The 13,804-nt window shown below is 42.9% G+C and overlaps 1 protein-coding gene across 14 annotated transcripts in view; it reads left to right on the forward strand.

Moving 5' to 3' along the window:
- NCOA3 (nuclear receptor coactivator 3) overlaps positions 1–13,633 on the forward strand; it is a 127,695-nt gene extending 114,062 nt beyond the window's left edge. For 9 of the 14 annotated variants that reach the window (XM_042230238.1, XM_042230239.1, XM_042230237.1 and 6 more), the window contains 6 exons: positions 4,936–5,229; positions 6,498–6,602; positions 8,120–8,357; positions 9,152–9,326; positions 9,786–9,927; positions 10,242–13,633. In XM_042230238.1, coding sequence (XP_042086172.1) covers positions 4,936–5,229; positions 6,498–6,602; positions 8,120–8,357; positions 9,152–9,326; positions 9,786–9,927; positions 10,242–10,253 — 966 coding nt within the window. In that variant the 3' untranslated portion in view covers positions 10,254–13,633. The remainder of the gene's footprint in view (positions 1–4,935; positions 5,230–6,497; positions 6,603–8,119; positions 8,358–9,151; positions 9,327–9,785; positions 9,928–10,241) is intronic. The other 5 variants (XM_060397813.1, XM_060397811.1, XM_004014623.5 and 2 more) reach the window with 1 other exon arrangement.
- The last annotated feature ends 171 nt before the right edge of the window (positions 13,634–13,804 follow it).

Raw genomic sequence — 13,804 nt, forward strand, 5'->3', positions numbered from 1 at the left:
AAGTCGTCAGTCATCTTTTTTGTTTAATATATACTTTAATGGTCAAATAGTATCCATTTTATTAAACACTATTTAACCAGTTATCTACTGATGAAAATTTAATTGTTCCTCAGTTCAGTTCAGTTCAGTTCAGTCGCTCAGTCGTGTCTGACTCTTTGCGACCCCATGAATCGCAGCACGCCAGGCCTCCCTGTCCATCACCAACTCCCGAGTTCACTCAGACTCATGTCCATCGAGTCAGTGATGCCATCCAGCCATCTCGTCCTCTGTCGTCCCCTTCTCCTCCTGCCCCCAATCCCTTCCAGCATCAGAGTCTTTTCCAGTGAGTCAACTCTTCGCATGAGGTGGCCAAAGTACTGGAGTTTCAGCTTTAGCATCATTCCTTCCAAAGAAATCCCAGGGCTGATCTCCTTCAGAATGGACTGGTTGGATCTCCTTGCAGTCCAAGGGATTCTCAAGAGTCTTCTCCAACACCACAGTTCAAAAGCATCAGTTGTTCCTAAGTATTGTTATAATTCTGTGAATTATGTACATCTTGTTCACGGAGGCTGTTTTCTTAGCCACAATCCAAGAGAAAGGATGGTTGGGTTAGAGTGTTTATTTTAGAGATTTATCTACATCCTCTCGGGTGGTTTTCCTGAACGATTGCATAGCTGCTTTTCTACAGCAGCGTGTGATGACTACAGTCCGTCACCCTCACCAGCACTGCTGGCCCAGCCCCTGAAGAGGAGAGAACCCATGGTATGAATGAGCAAGTGACTGGACAAGTACTGAACGTGACTGTTCTTGCCAGTTGAATGGCCAACACAGATTCTTGTTTTAAATCATATTTATCTGTTTAGCAAGATTGAACATATTTTGTATTTTTTGGTGATTGAGATGTATTTAATAGTTCTGATGGCTTTTTATTTTGTTGATCTCAAATGGTGCTTTTTGTTCAGCTATTGACTTGCTTGTTGATTCCCAGGTGGCTCAGCTGATAAAGAATCCGCCTGCAATGCGGGAGACCTGGGTTTGATCCCTGGGTTGGGAAGATCCCCTGGAGAAGGGAACTGCTACCCACTCCAGTATTCTGGCCTTGAGAATTCCATGGCCTTGAGAATTCCTATATAGTCCAAAGGTTGCAAAGAGTCAGACACAGCTGAGCAACTTTCACTTTTCATTTTCCTTTGTTTAACAAATAACTTGTCTTCTGTATGCCATTCAGTCTTTTCTTGGAGACTGAGGAGCAGTAGTGAACAGCTTAATTTCCTGCTCCCAGAGCTCAGGCATGGAGCCGCACTGACGGAAGTGGACGTGATGAAGGCATGTGATGCTGCGAGACCATTTTATTTAAGGAGCCTTTTCTTAGGGTGGGGCGGGATGTTAAAATGTCTCTGAAAAGCATGTTTACAGGATGACGGTTAACTTGTCCAATGTACTATAAATAGTTTGCCAAGTTTCTTTTAGCGGGAGCTTGTTTATAGTTCATTCTTAAGTTTAAAAATGTTTCTGATTTCAAATCCAGGTCGATGAGATAGCGATTAATGGGGACTGGTTTGAATAAGAAAGGTTTTTCTGGAGAGATGACATATAAGTTGATACCTGAAGGATGAGAAAGAGCCAGCTAGGCAAACAGCTTAGGGGAAGGATGGTCTAGAAGAGGAACAGCTAACTCAAAGGTGCTTAGCTAGGAAAGAGCTTGTGGGTTCTAGGAAGTGGCTGAGGTTGGTGAGAGCAAAGAGGGAGTGGTGTGAGCTGGGGGAGGTACTTTCTCTGTGTATTAGGAAGCCATGGAAGGATTGTCAGCAGAGTCCTTACTTGGCTGAATCTGGTCTTCCTTTTTTTGTTGTACTTTTTATTTTTTAGCAAAGTAATCTGTTTTTAAATTAAAAATAAAATGATAGAAAAATATACTTATGGAAGAACCACAGTCCTTTGCCCCACTGGAAGATAGTGAAACTCACCTCTTTATTTTGATAATATTTATAAGAAATATGCTTATGCAGCTATTTCTTTTACCAGCTTCATTCTGTCTATTGATTCCTGGATTTGAAAGTTGACTATACATTTATAGTCCCTTATCTGAACCTGGGTATCAGATATGCTTTGAAATTGAGGAATTTGGGGATTTTAGAAGCTTAGAATAGTGCATTGGTACACTATATATTACAAAATACTCTATATTTCGAGCAGTACTATAATTTGGGGGCAATAGCCTGTGATCAAACGAGCTAATAATTCTACAGCAAAATACATAATCATACTAAGTGAGATATTATAGAGATTTATGTATTGCTTCATACAGGTTCAGGCCAGGTTTTGCTGCAAAATACATTGGGTACTAATGAAAAATTTTTAGTCTTCTTTTTTTAGAGCTTAAAATTTTTTTTGGAATTTTAGATAAGAAATTGTATGTCTGTATTTATATGCTGTTCATTCAGTAAGCACCCCATGCCTGTACCCACTGCATACACATGGGCACATATAGTCTCTACCCTCAGTGTAACTGTGTCAAAAATTCTAAGTTGACAATAATTTCCTCTTATGAAAAAATAGTTCCATAGTTTCTGGCATCCAGTGTTGTCCTTGAGCTGTATTCCAGTCTGATTGCTCTACTTTTGTGTGCTACCCATTTATTCTCTTCGGAATTATTTAGGAACCTTTTCCTCTGAAATTTCATGATTCCTTGTCTTGATATGGGTCTTGTTTCATTCATTCTGCTGTGTATTACTAACAGACAAGCAGATATTCCCTTTGATTTGGGGGCATTTAAAAATATTTCTTCAATGATTTTAATCTTTTTTTCCTGATCTTTCTGGGATGTCTATTGACATGTTGGGTGTTACATGGGTTCTGTGGTGGCTTTTTATTTTTTTTTAATCTTCTGTACTTTTAAGTTACTTCCTGTTTGAGTCACTTTGATATTGGAAGCTTTCATCATCAAGTTATCTGGTGCTCCTTGATTATCTTTTTATATTTAAGAATGCAGGATCAGTTGTCTTCACTGAAAGTGACTAACTGGGAGTGGGGAGACTGGCCTTTATTTCAGATCCCCGCAAATTGCAGCATGTTGTCATTGCCCCCATCCCCCATACAGAATTTTATATGGATTTTCTAGAGAAGACTCTTTCTTTCCTAGAAATTTTTAAATTACCTGGTTGCATTTTGGGGGCTGAGATGGGGAGGCAAGTTGATGATCCTGTAGTGCTTAAGATATAAAGTTCTAAAATATAAAAATTTACTAGAAATTATAAGGACCTAAGATTCCCTGTTTTCAGTCCTTGCCCTGCTCCTGCCCCCTTCTGGGCTTGGTGTCTCTGAAGCAAGGCCTTGTGGAAGTAGGTGGAAGATACAGCCATTTGGAGCTGGGGGGCTCCCCTGCTCTTGCTCGGACTCCTGGTCAGCCCCTTGTCTGGGCGCACTCCTTGGCCTTCTGCCGTCCACAGTGGAGTGCTGCCGTAGCGCCACGGGAGACGTGGACTCAGGCCTCAAGGGGGTTTTCTCTGCAGGTAAATGGTTCTCAGGTTCTCCTTTCTGTCTACCAGATGCCTATTCAGTTTTTTTTATCTTGTTGCCTTCAATATTCTCTCTCTCTCTTTTTTTGATAAATACTACCTGTTTGATAAATACTACTTGTTTGCTGTCATTTTAGCAGGGTTAGCAAGAGAAGTAGAGGTGTGCTATATTAATAGTATGATTTACTTTGTAAACAGAAACATCAGATTGCTGTCTAGAAGAGGCACAGAGTAGAGGTGTCTTGGGAAGGGTCATGGCAGTGGACTGATAGGAAGAGAAACCTCTGCGATACGTCACCAAGGAAAAGCTGACAGGACTTGGGCTGTGTGTGCACACGTGTGCACTTGCACACTTGGGAAGGGGACTGCGAGAAATCGAGGTGCTGGCATTTAGTTCCAGGTACAAGATGTTGCCGTGTGTTGTGGTGAGTAGTGAAGATTGAAGGAGAATTGGGCTTTTTTTTTTTTTTTCTGTAGGAATTTATCCTCTACATGTTAAGTTTGAGATGCCTGGCACATCTGGGTAGAGATGTTGAATGGGCTTCTGCATGAGCACAGTTAAGAGTCCAAGGTCCTGGAGCTAGAGACAGACACTTGACAGTTGCCACCAGTGGGAGAAAGGAAAGAAGAGGGCCTGGCGCAGATGCACTCTTAACAGGCCTCCAGGGAACGGCCTGAGAGGGGCAGAGCGTTGGGAATGGGGTCACGGTCGCGAGGGGCGAGGTGTGCTTTGGGCCCAGAGTGGGTGAGGGTGTTGACTGCACGCGTGGCACTGCCTGAGGACGAGCAGGTAAAGGCCACTGCAGCACTGCCTGGCTTTTCTTATCTTAACACTGCAGGCTGTCCCCTCCTTCAGAGAGTTTAGTTTTTCTGCTGGATGTTACTTTGTATGTGTGGTTGGCATGCAGAGAAGTGATACCTGGCACATACCACTCAATAAATACTTGTTGAATTAATAGGTTTCTTTCTTCTCAGGTACAAATAGTAGTGGACAACTGACCACCGTTAGGTTTTGTTAGTGGTGACTACACCCGGGGGGACATGAACTGTTGCTGATTAACCTGTCTCTACTAAATTTACCTCTTACCACATTCAGAAACATTCTTGGGCAGAATACATGAGAATTCATTGTTGGTACAGAAATCTTGTTTGGAAGAAACAGTATTCCTCCAAATCCTCAGTACTTTGTTGATATTTGGCTTAGAAAATATTCGCGCGCGTCTCTCTGTGTGAGATCAAGGGTGTTAGGACACAGCCGTTAAAGACAGCATGGTCTCCGCTCTCGTGGAGCTTCAGATAGGAAGCTTGATTTTGGTGTTGATACCCCGCGGCACCGTCAGCACATACATTGCCTTTATTTTTCACCTCTCTCAGTGGGTGTGGTTTCTGTTGCTTCCCCATGTGTACTTCACCATTCGTTTATGTGTTTGATGTTTAGGGACAAGCGTTGGAGCCCAAACAGGATGCTTTCCCCGGCCAAGAAGCAGCAGTAATGATGGAGCAGAAGGCAGCATTATATGGGCAGACGTACCCGGGGCAGGGGCCTCCGATGCAAGGAAGCTTTAATCTTCAGGGACAATCACCACCTTTTAACTCGATGATGAATCAGATGAACCAACAAGGCAATTTTCCTCTCCAAGGAATGCACCCTCGGGCCAACATCATGAGACCCCGAACAAACACTCCCAAGCAACTTAGAATGCAGCTTCAGCAGAGGCTGCAGGGCCAGCAGGTAACAGTCACACGCCCATTTCGATTTGCCCGCTTCCTCTTCTGTTTTCAGACTGTGTTCTTCCAGCTCCTGCCACTGGCTCTCTGTCCTTCCTCAACTAAAGAAATTCCTTTTGTTTTCGTTGCTGTGTACCATTGTATTTGTATGGACAGTTCCTTGCTAGGGAGTGGTTGTACTAGAATTGGATACCTTTCTGTAAGAATATTCTACTGTATAGGTTGAGAAATAAAAAGCGTCAGGATTGCTCTTTGGGGAGAATAGTGTTTCTTGATGGCTTCATAGCCATAGAGATAGACAGTTTTTATTATTAAAATGTCCTTGCTATTAATAGACAGGTATTGAAATCTTATTGGTTTCCCTGAGCTCAGTTGGTAAAAAAATCTGCCTGCAGTGTGGGAGACCTGGATTCAATTCTTGGGTTGGGAAGATCCCCTGGAGGAGGGAAAGGCTACCCACTCCAGTATTGTGGCCTGGAGAATTCCGTGACTGTGTATAGTCCATGGAGTCACAGAGTCGGACATGACTGAGTGACTTGCAGTACACTATGAAACCTTACTGATTTGAGCACTCTCTTTAAGGAACCTCTGCTTTCTAGATGTGTTATAAAACTTGAGCTCTCTTAATATCTTTTCCCATTGTTCCTTAGTTCGTACCAAAGTTTTAGGGATTTAACTGTTTATATTTTTTTGTACCTTGAGTGTGCAGAGTTCTTAAATGTGGGGAAACTGAACCACATAAGCAGATGAGTGAGCTGAGAATCCAGCGAGCTGAGGACTCTTGCATTGATGTTCCCTGAAGTCATTGTAGCTACTTAGGAGAGCTGTGTTAATACGCTCACAGTATCCCTTTTCTTCTTACAGTTTCTTTCCAATAAAAATTACCTAGGAAGAGGTAACAGAAGTAGTTTTCTCCATTGTTACTTTTATAAAATTAAAGCTATTTCCCCAGTGGCCTAAATTATGCCAGAGAAAATTGACTTTATAAATCCTTTGGGTTCCTGTTGAAGATACTCTTTAAGGTGTAGGATTGCACTTCCACTTTTCCTCCTGATACTGAACATGAAAGCCTCCTGTGTCAGCCAGGGGCTTTTTAGCACCAACCTTTTTGAAATGTGAACGTGTACTGGTTTAGCTTAGCCATAACTTAGCCAGGTTAATGGGTTTAGAGGTGTTGTCACGATCTTGCTGGGTGGTGCTGAGGGTGTAGATAGTTGTTTTGGCCTCATTAATGAGCTCCACTTGCATCCTAACCACCCTGTCTCTCCCCAGTTTTTGAATCAGAGCCGTCAGGCACTTGAAATGAAAATGGAAAACCCCACTGCTGGCGGGGCGGCGGTAATGAGGCCCATGATGCAGCCGCAGGTCAACTCCCAGGTGAGGTTGTCTCTCTCCGTGCTCAGGGCTCGAATGCTCTGCACAGGGCTTGGCCCCTGCTTGGCTCTCAGGAAATATTTGTTAAACAAAGACAGTGCACAGTCTCAAGTTCCTTGTGTAAGAAACCAGCCCAGGGTCCTGTCACACTTTCCTTCTTCCCTTCATCTTTTCCTGTTGGTTACTAGGAAGAATCAGAGGAAGAGGCTCTCTTTTATTTCAAACCACTGATTGGTGTTTTTAAAGTTAATTCCCTTTGTGAGGACATGCTATGTTGTGAAACTGCTACCACTTACTTTTTAGGGATTGAAAATAATAAATCTGTAAACTTTTCTCTGTTTTTGGATTGTGAAACTACATTCTCACTGGGTAGAATTAGGTATAAGAAGTCTAAAGCAGCAGGAAAAAAAAATTCATAATCCCACTCTCAGTGACAGTCTTTGAGATGACTGATTTCCCATGGTGGGAGGGATGTTCTTAATGGTCTCTGCCTCCAGCCCAAGCTGGACACTGTATTAAGGCATTTCCGTAGTGTGCACAAGGCAAATGACTAAACGAAAATCCCTTATTGTGGTTTGAAATACTGTTAAACAACTGTGAAATGCCTAGTTTTCACTCTCTTAGGTGTGCTTGGAAGTACCAGTACCTGTATATTTTCTTGATAATCAGACATCCTGTATCAGCTGAGCTAGGATAATTTCTAAACAGGTGATTAAGTTTTGCTTTTTGGAGATGCTGAACAAGGAGGCTGATCTCCTAGCTGGCAGATCAGCTTCCTTGTTCAGTGCTTTGATGACGTCACCTCCTTGCCCTCCCCCGTCAGAGGCTGAGAGAGACTGCAAGGCCTTCAGGAGTGGATTCACGCTTCTTCGCATGTAACTGCACTGCTTTGCTTTATCGTTGGCTTCTCTTGTGTTTCTCCCCCAAACAGAGTCTCATTCCTGCCCCTTTGTTTTATTTCACAGTTTTTGAGAAGTTTGTCCTCAAATTCTACTCCTAAATATTCTCTCGATTTGAGGACTGTTTTCTAATTACGTTAAAGCCTGATGACTTGACTGCTTTCATCCCCTGTTGTTATTGTTTAGTTGCTAAATTGTGTCTGACTCTTGCATCCCCACAGACTGTAGCCTGACAAGCTGCTCTGTCCATGGGATTTCTCAGGCAAAAATTCTGGAGTGGGTTGCCATTTCCTTCTCCAAGGGATCTTCCCCACCCAGGGTTTGAACCTGCTTCTCCTGCTTGGCAGGTGGATTTTTTACCACTGAGCCACCTGGGAAGCTGCTTTTGTCCCCTAGCCCCCAGTAATACAGAGGTCCCTGTTCTGCTCCCCCAACACCCACCCCCATACTGAGTCAGAAAGCTGTTACCGTAATGAGAATTGGGCATTTCCTTTTTTCTAATGATAAAGAAAAGCATTGGGTGTTTTTTTCTTTGATACCTAATGTGTCATGGGTGCACCATACATGTGAAACTGGCTGACTCTTGCTATATGTGTGTAATTGTGTTTTCTCTGGTGTTAGCAGGGTTTCCTTAATGCTCAGATGGTCGCCCAGCGCAGCAGAGAGCTGCTGAGCCATCACTTCCGGCAGCAGAGGGTGGCAATGATGATGCAACAGCAGCAGCAGCAGCAGCAGCAGCAGCCCCAGGCCTTCAGTCCACCCCCGAACGTGACTGCGTCCCCTAGCATGGACGGGGTCCTGGCTGGGCCTGCCATGCCGCAAGCTCCACCCCAGCAGTTTCCATACCCACCAAATTATGGTACACTGGACGGTGATCATGTCTACCCCCAAGTAACATTCCTGAGGACATAATGTTCACTAGATGTGTTGTATGTTAGAAACAAATGCTATTCACTCTCCTATTATTTCATAAAAGAAACAGATTAACCAAAAATAGCACAAGTCTACTTCAGTGCACAGGTGATTGTCATTGAGGTAGATGATCGCTCAATAGTTGAGGTTTCTCCCCCTTGGTCTTGTTTTTTCAGTTCCTCACATCTTAATTTGGAAGAAAGCTGTACCAGGACATCCCTGCCCCAGTATGTCCCAGGGTAGTAGAACTCTGCCATTGCTGAACAGTGAGAGGAAGGCGCTTTGTAGGCTTTCCGAGTTCCTTTCCTTGGTGGCTTGGGCATGTTAATTAAAGGCATGCCTCTGTGAGGTTCCAGAAACATGAAGGAGTGGGGCTCGAGGAATCTCTTCGGGAGCTGACATTTGAGGGTGCATCCCTCAGGGACAGGAGCCCCGTGCTCTAAAGAGGGCTGGAGGGCAGAGGGCCGTGACCTGGTGTCCTTGTGTCAGAAAGCTCACTGGGGTGGCTGCCCTTTGGGGGATCCAGATGGGGGTTATCTGTGTGGGAAGCCTGTTGCTCTGGTTGTCACCTTGGGGAGAAGCAAGAATTACTGGTAGGCAGCTTCTTTATACATTATACTTAACCATATTCCCCCACCTTAAAAAAAGAAAAAAGGAACCTCAAGTTTCTATAGAAAGCTGATATTCTAGGGAGGTAGTGTTTGAGCGTAATAATTTCTTTTTCTTCTTTCTTTTTTAAAGGGATGGGACAACAACCAGATCCAGCCTTTGGTCGAGTGCCTAGTCCTCCTAATGCGATGATGTCATCAAGAATGGTTCCTTCCCAGAATCCCATGATCCAGCATCCTCAGACCGCACCCATGTATCAGTCCTCAGAAATGAAGGGCTGGCCGTCAGGAACCCTGGCCAGGAGCAGGTGAAGAGCAGGGCCTTCTTTTTTGGCTGTGTCACCAGGCTTGCAGGACCTCAGTTCTCTGATCAGGGATCAAACCCAGGTCCTATGCAGTGAAAGTGCAGAGTCTAACCAGTGGACTGCTGGGAAATTCCTAGAACAGGGGCTTTGAAAGTCAGCCACCAGAATGTGCCGCAAGTTCAGGGAGTTAGTCTCTGTTTTGCAGCCAGGCCTGTTTGGGGAGATCCAAAGGCCTGGGCTGATACTAGAGTGTTATTTGGCTCATCCATTCTGAGACACCTTCCTACTGTGTGCATATCCACAAGGGTATGAGCACAGACAACTGTGAAAGAGAGAAGACAGGCTGTCTGAGTTTTCTTGCTCATGTTCTCTGCTTAAGTATAGCAACAGATGGTGGTCTCGGTGTGCCTGTCCTGTGTTTTGAAAATGACCCAGGAGGTAATCTCCCACTTTTCTTTACAGCACCTTTCCCCAGCAGCAGTTTGCCCACCAGGGGAATCCTGCAGCGTACAGCATGGTGCACGTGAACGGCAGCAGTGGTCCCATGGGGCAGATGAACATGAACGCTGTGCCCATGGCTGGCATGCCCATGGGTCCTGATCAGGTATAGGGTACAGGGTTCTGTTCCTTTCCTTTCTCAACACTTTTTTTTCCTGTTCTCTGGAGAGAACCAAAGCCTTAACTATAATGTAAAGGTCCTAGGTAGATGTCTAACTTGGATGTTTAACTTGAAATATATAATCCTTGAAAAAACTTTTGGTTTGAAGGCATTGGGCCATTTGATACTTTTAGAAACCTGTATCTAAGAACTGAATTAGTCAGCCAGAGCCATGTGGCAAGCCATCTGTGGAGACATAGGGATTCTTTTCTGTTGGACAAAGCGTGTGTTTTACTCATGTTTCTTCTGGTTGCCAACAGAAATATTGCTGACATGTCTACGCCATGACCTCCAAGGAAATCACTGTACAAATGACATTGCGCTAGGATTACCGGGAGTAGTGAATCATTGATTTAGGCACCCAGCTTTGAAGAAAGGACCAGCTCCAGTCTCCATCAACGGTATTTCAAGTGATGTCATTTGAGCAGGACTGAATTTTAACCTGAAGTGTGGTTACCTACCTGTTTTCATTCCCTCCTCTTATGTATCATGGTGTTTAAAACAAATATTTTTGACATTCTGCTTTTTGGGGATATGATTCTGGAGGTGCGGAGTGTTACTGATCGCAAACTGTCCTGTGTCCCTTTTTTTCTGCTTGGCTGTCGAGTCTTTGGAAAAAATAGAGGTGAGGCCAGAGAACACTGGAGAAATCAAGAGATGAGAACATCTGGCTTCTTGATAGTTGCAGTACTGGGTGAAGAGCGCGGTCCACATTTGAGGGTTTTTGTCGCAGGCTGGCTTGTGAAGGTGGCATTTCCAGGTTCTCCTTTAAGGATAGCTCCTAGCCTCCTCTTGGTTGTCCTAGGCTTTTTCCTAAATAGGATTTTTATCTGCCCCTAACGTCCTGTAATACTTCACCTCCAGGAATTGTCCTTGGTGTCAGATGGCTTGCAGAAGGGAAAACAGATGACAGTATTCAGTTGCAGCAGTGGCAGTTTTTCACTTGCTTATGTGCAGCCGAGCGCACTTTATTTAAAAACTAATGGATACATGCAATATTCTCTCGGTCTTGAGGAATGGTGAACCACATTCCTAGTTGTTGTCTAAACTTACCTGTTGGGCAAGAACTACGATTTTTGTTGTTGTGAAAAGTACTGGTTTCACCCTTTGCCTATATGGTAGAGCAATAATGCTTTTTGAAAATAAACTGCAGAAACCCCAAGGCCAGGTACTGCATTCTGAATCAGAATTTCGCAGTGTTTCTGTGAATAGATTTTCTTTTGTAAATATGACCTTTAAGATTATTGTATGATGTAACATATGTATATACCTTTTTTTTTTTTGTAGGCCACAACAACTCATTTTTACAGAGTTTGTGAAGCTAAATATTTAACGTTGTCAGTTTCAGTAAGTTCAGTGTGGTGAGGTTACCACCAGAAGTTGTGCCCTGGATTTTGTGGCCTGGGGGAGGGGCTGTGGCCAGCAGGCTTTCCTTGCCCCTGTTCAGTCTCTTAATCTAAATGCTTTTTAAAGCGATCATTTACATGTAGACATTTACAATTTTTAAAAACAATTTCTCTACCAGAACTAAGCACTTCGTTAATTTGAGGGGAGAGAACAGATAAGGAGAAATAAACTTAAGAAAAAATCAAGAATTTTAAAAGATCAAGCAATTTGATTCCAAAGAAGAATGTTGGATTTTTAGGCAGTCCATAAATAGCAAGTCACAGGATTTTTTTTTTTTTCCCTAAGTTGAATGTGTCATCTTCTCATCCATTTTAGGAGTGTTCTAAGGTTTTGGTTGCTAGGACTTGAATCCTGCATTGAGATCTCAGGCGTAGAATCCTTGATGTGTGGTTTCTGCTCAGCTGAAACCACCTCTGCTCAGCTATCTAGTCCTTCTACTGTGATGTCCTGAGAATCGGAGGAAGTAGCATCATGGTTATTCCCTAAAGAGTTCAGTCTGCAGAGCAGCCATTTTCATGTGATTGAGAGCCAGGGCCTGACTGGGCGGCTCTTTATTCCCTCTCTCCCCCTCCACCACCCCTTTCTGCTGCTGCCGCTTGTCAGTTGGGAATAGGGAAGAAAGTCAAGTTTGATTCCCTTTACCTGGCTTACTTTATCAGGTTCAAGCAGTTGAATGAAATGGGGTTTTTAGACTGTCTATGAATTTCAAATGTCTGTTAGCCTTGGTGTCATTCTTAGCAATAACTGAGAGCCAGTTAAAATTTTTTTCACCCGTTTAGCCAATCTTTCTAGGTGTCTCTGAAGGTAAGATCATTTGATTTCTTTGACTTGTGTATGACTAAGTGAAACCTGTATTTCCGGAAACACCACTAGAGTCAGTTTGAGTTTCGCACTCCCCCCCACCTGGTTAAAAATAAATCTAAGACTACAAATCCATTAGCTTCCATCCCAGGGGCCTGCACTTTGCAGATAATGCATCCTCCGGTCTGGAGACAGAGGCAGAGCTGAGTAAGAGTCTCTTTTTAGACACAGTTGCATCAGGCGTAGCTGAACGTTTCTTGAAGTTGCATGTATGTGGGAAGAAATAGAATGGTGCTCTTACCTTTCTTGACTTTTAATTAAAAACTCAGTTTTGGGATTCTTTTTCTCAGTCCATTCTGAATCCAGGCTAAGTGGAAGGCAACACCCCCTTTTTATATGGAAGAAAAGTGAAGTTTATTATAAGTTTTTATATTTTCTACTTGTTCATTGGTGCAAATTTAAGATTTTGATTTTAATAGATGGCAGTCTTTGAGATAATTTGTTGTTTTTACCTTAATTCCCCTTTTATTTTTTATGGATAATTCTTTGTACTTCTGCTGCCTACCTCTCCTCCGCCCCCCTCCCACCACTTTTTAAACCTTAGTATCTGTTGGGTGAACAGTATAAGTAACGTTTTCATCTGCTTTTAGAATGTGAGATATTTCCAGTACCTACTTTTTTGCTGAATCCAAAGATATATAAATATAAATATATATATTTTATAAAGATCAAAATGATATAAAGGAGATAACATTTCTTCCTTTTAAAAAACAAATAGAAATCCATTGTTAATGTTCATATTATGATGCCACTTTTCTAAATCATGCATCTTGATGGAAAGGTGTAAATATCAATCAGCAGGATGCTTAATCAGTATTTAATGTCTGAGGTGAATTGGGGTGTATAGGGGTGGGTACTACAGAACATAGTTGGCTTGCTGTCCTGTAAGTTCCGTGATCCATAGACCAGTGCAGCTGAAAAGTAAACAGAATAGGTTGCCAGTTACCCGTATACCTGTCCAGTTAGTTCCCTTTTTATTTGCAGAAGCCATGCATTTGTTTGCAAGTGGGAAATTCATAGTAGTAAAACTGCTCGGACAGATGAACTGTCCCCTTCTGCAGAAGAGCAGGAGCTGCTGTTCAGCTCCAAGGCAGCCTGTATAATCACGAGCAGGGTGTTTTCTTTCTCTCTCTTTTGAAGAAGATGGAAATGTCATTCTGAGAGCAAGATTTAAATTCTCAGGAATTGACTTACAGTATTGAGAATGAATTCACTTTAAAACAAGTTTACATTAAATGTTGTTTGTAAAAAATCAAAATCATGCTTTACACTGCAGAGAATTCAAACCACATGGGCTAACTTATGAGACAGTTGAGTGGTAAGCTATGACTCCTTTGATCATTTTGGACATCATTGTAAATAAAGGTTTCTATTTAAAATTGAAGGCCAAGAGTGTGCCGCTTTTTTTTCCTTAATCCCAGTCGAAAGCAGGGTAAAATATAAGAAATTGTGTTTCAGATAATGGGTAAAGGTTTCTGTGAGGCTAAAAGAAATCTTGAGAAGCATAGCCCTCTTCTTACACAAGGTAAGTGCCTAGGGGGTCACGTGTTAGGGA

The sequence above is a fragment of the Ovis aries genome, chromosome 13 (assembly GCF_016772045.2).
Source record: "Ovis aries strain OAR_USU_Benz2616 breed Rambouillet chromosome 13, ARS-UI_Ramb_v3.0, whole genome shotgun sequence".
Taxonomy (NCBI): domain Eukaryota; kingdom Metazoa; phylum Chordata; class Mammalia; order Artiodactyla; family Bovidae; genus Ovis; species Ovis aries.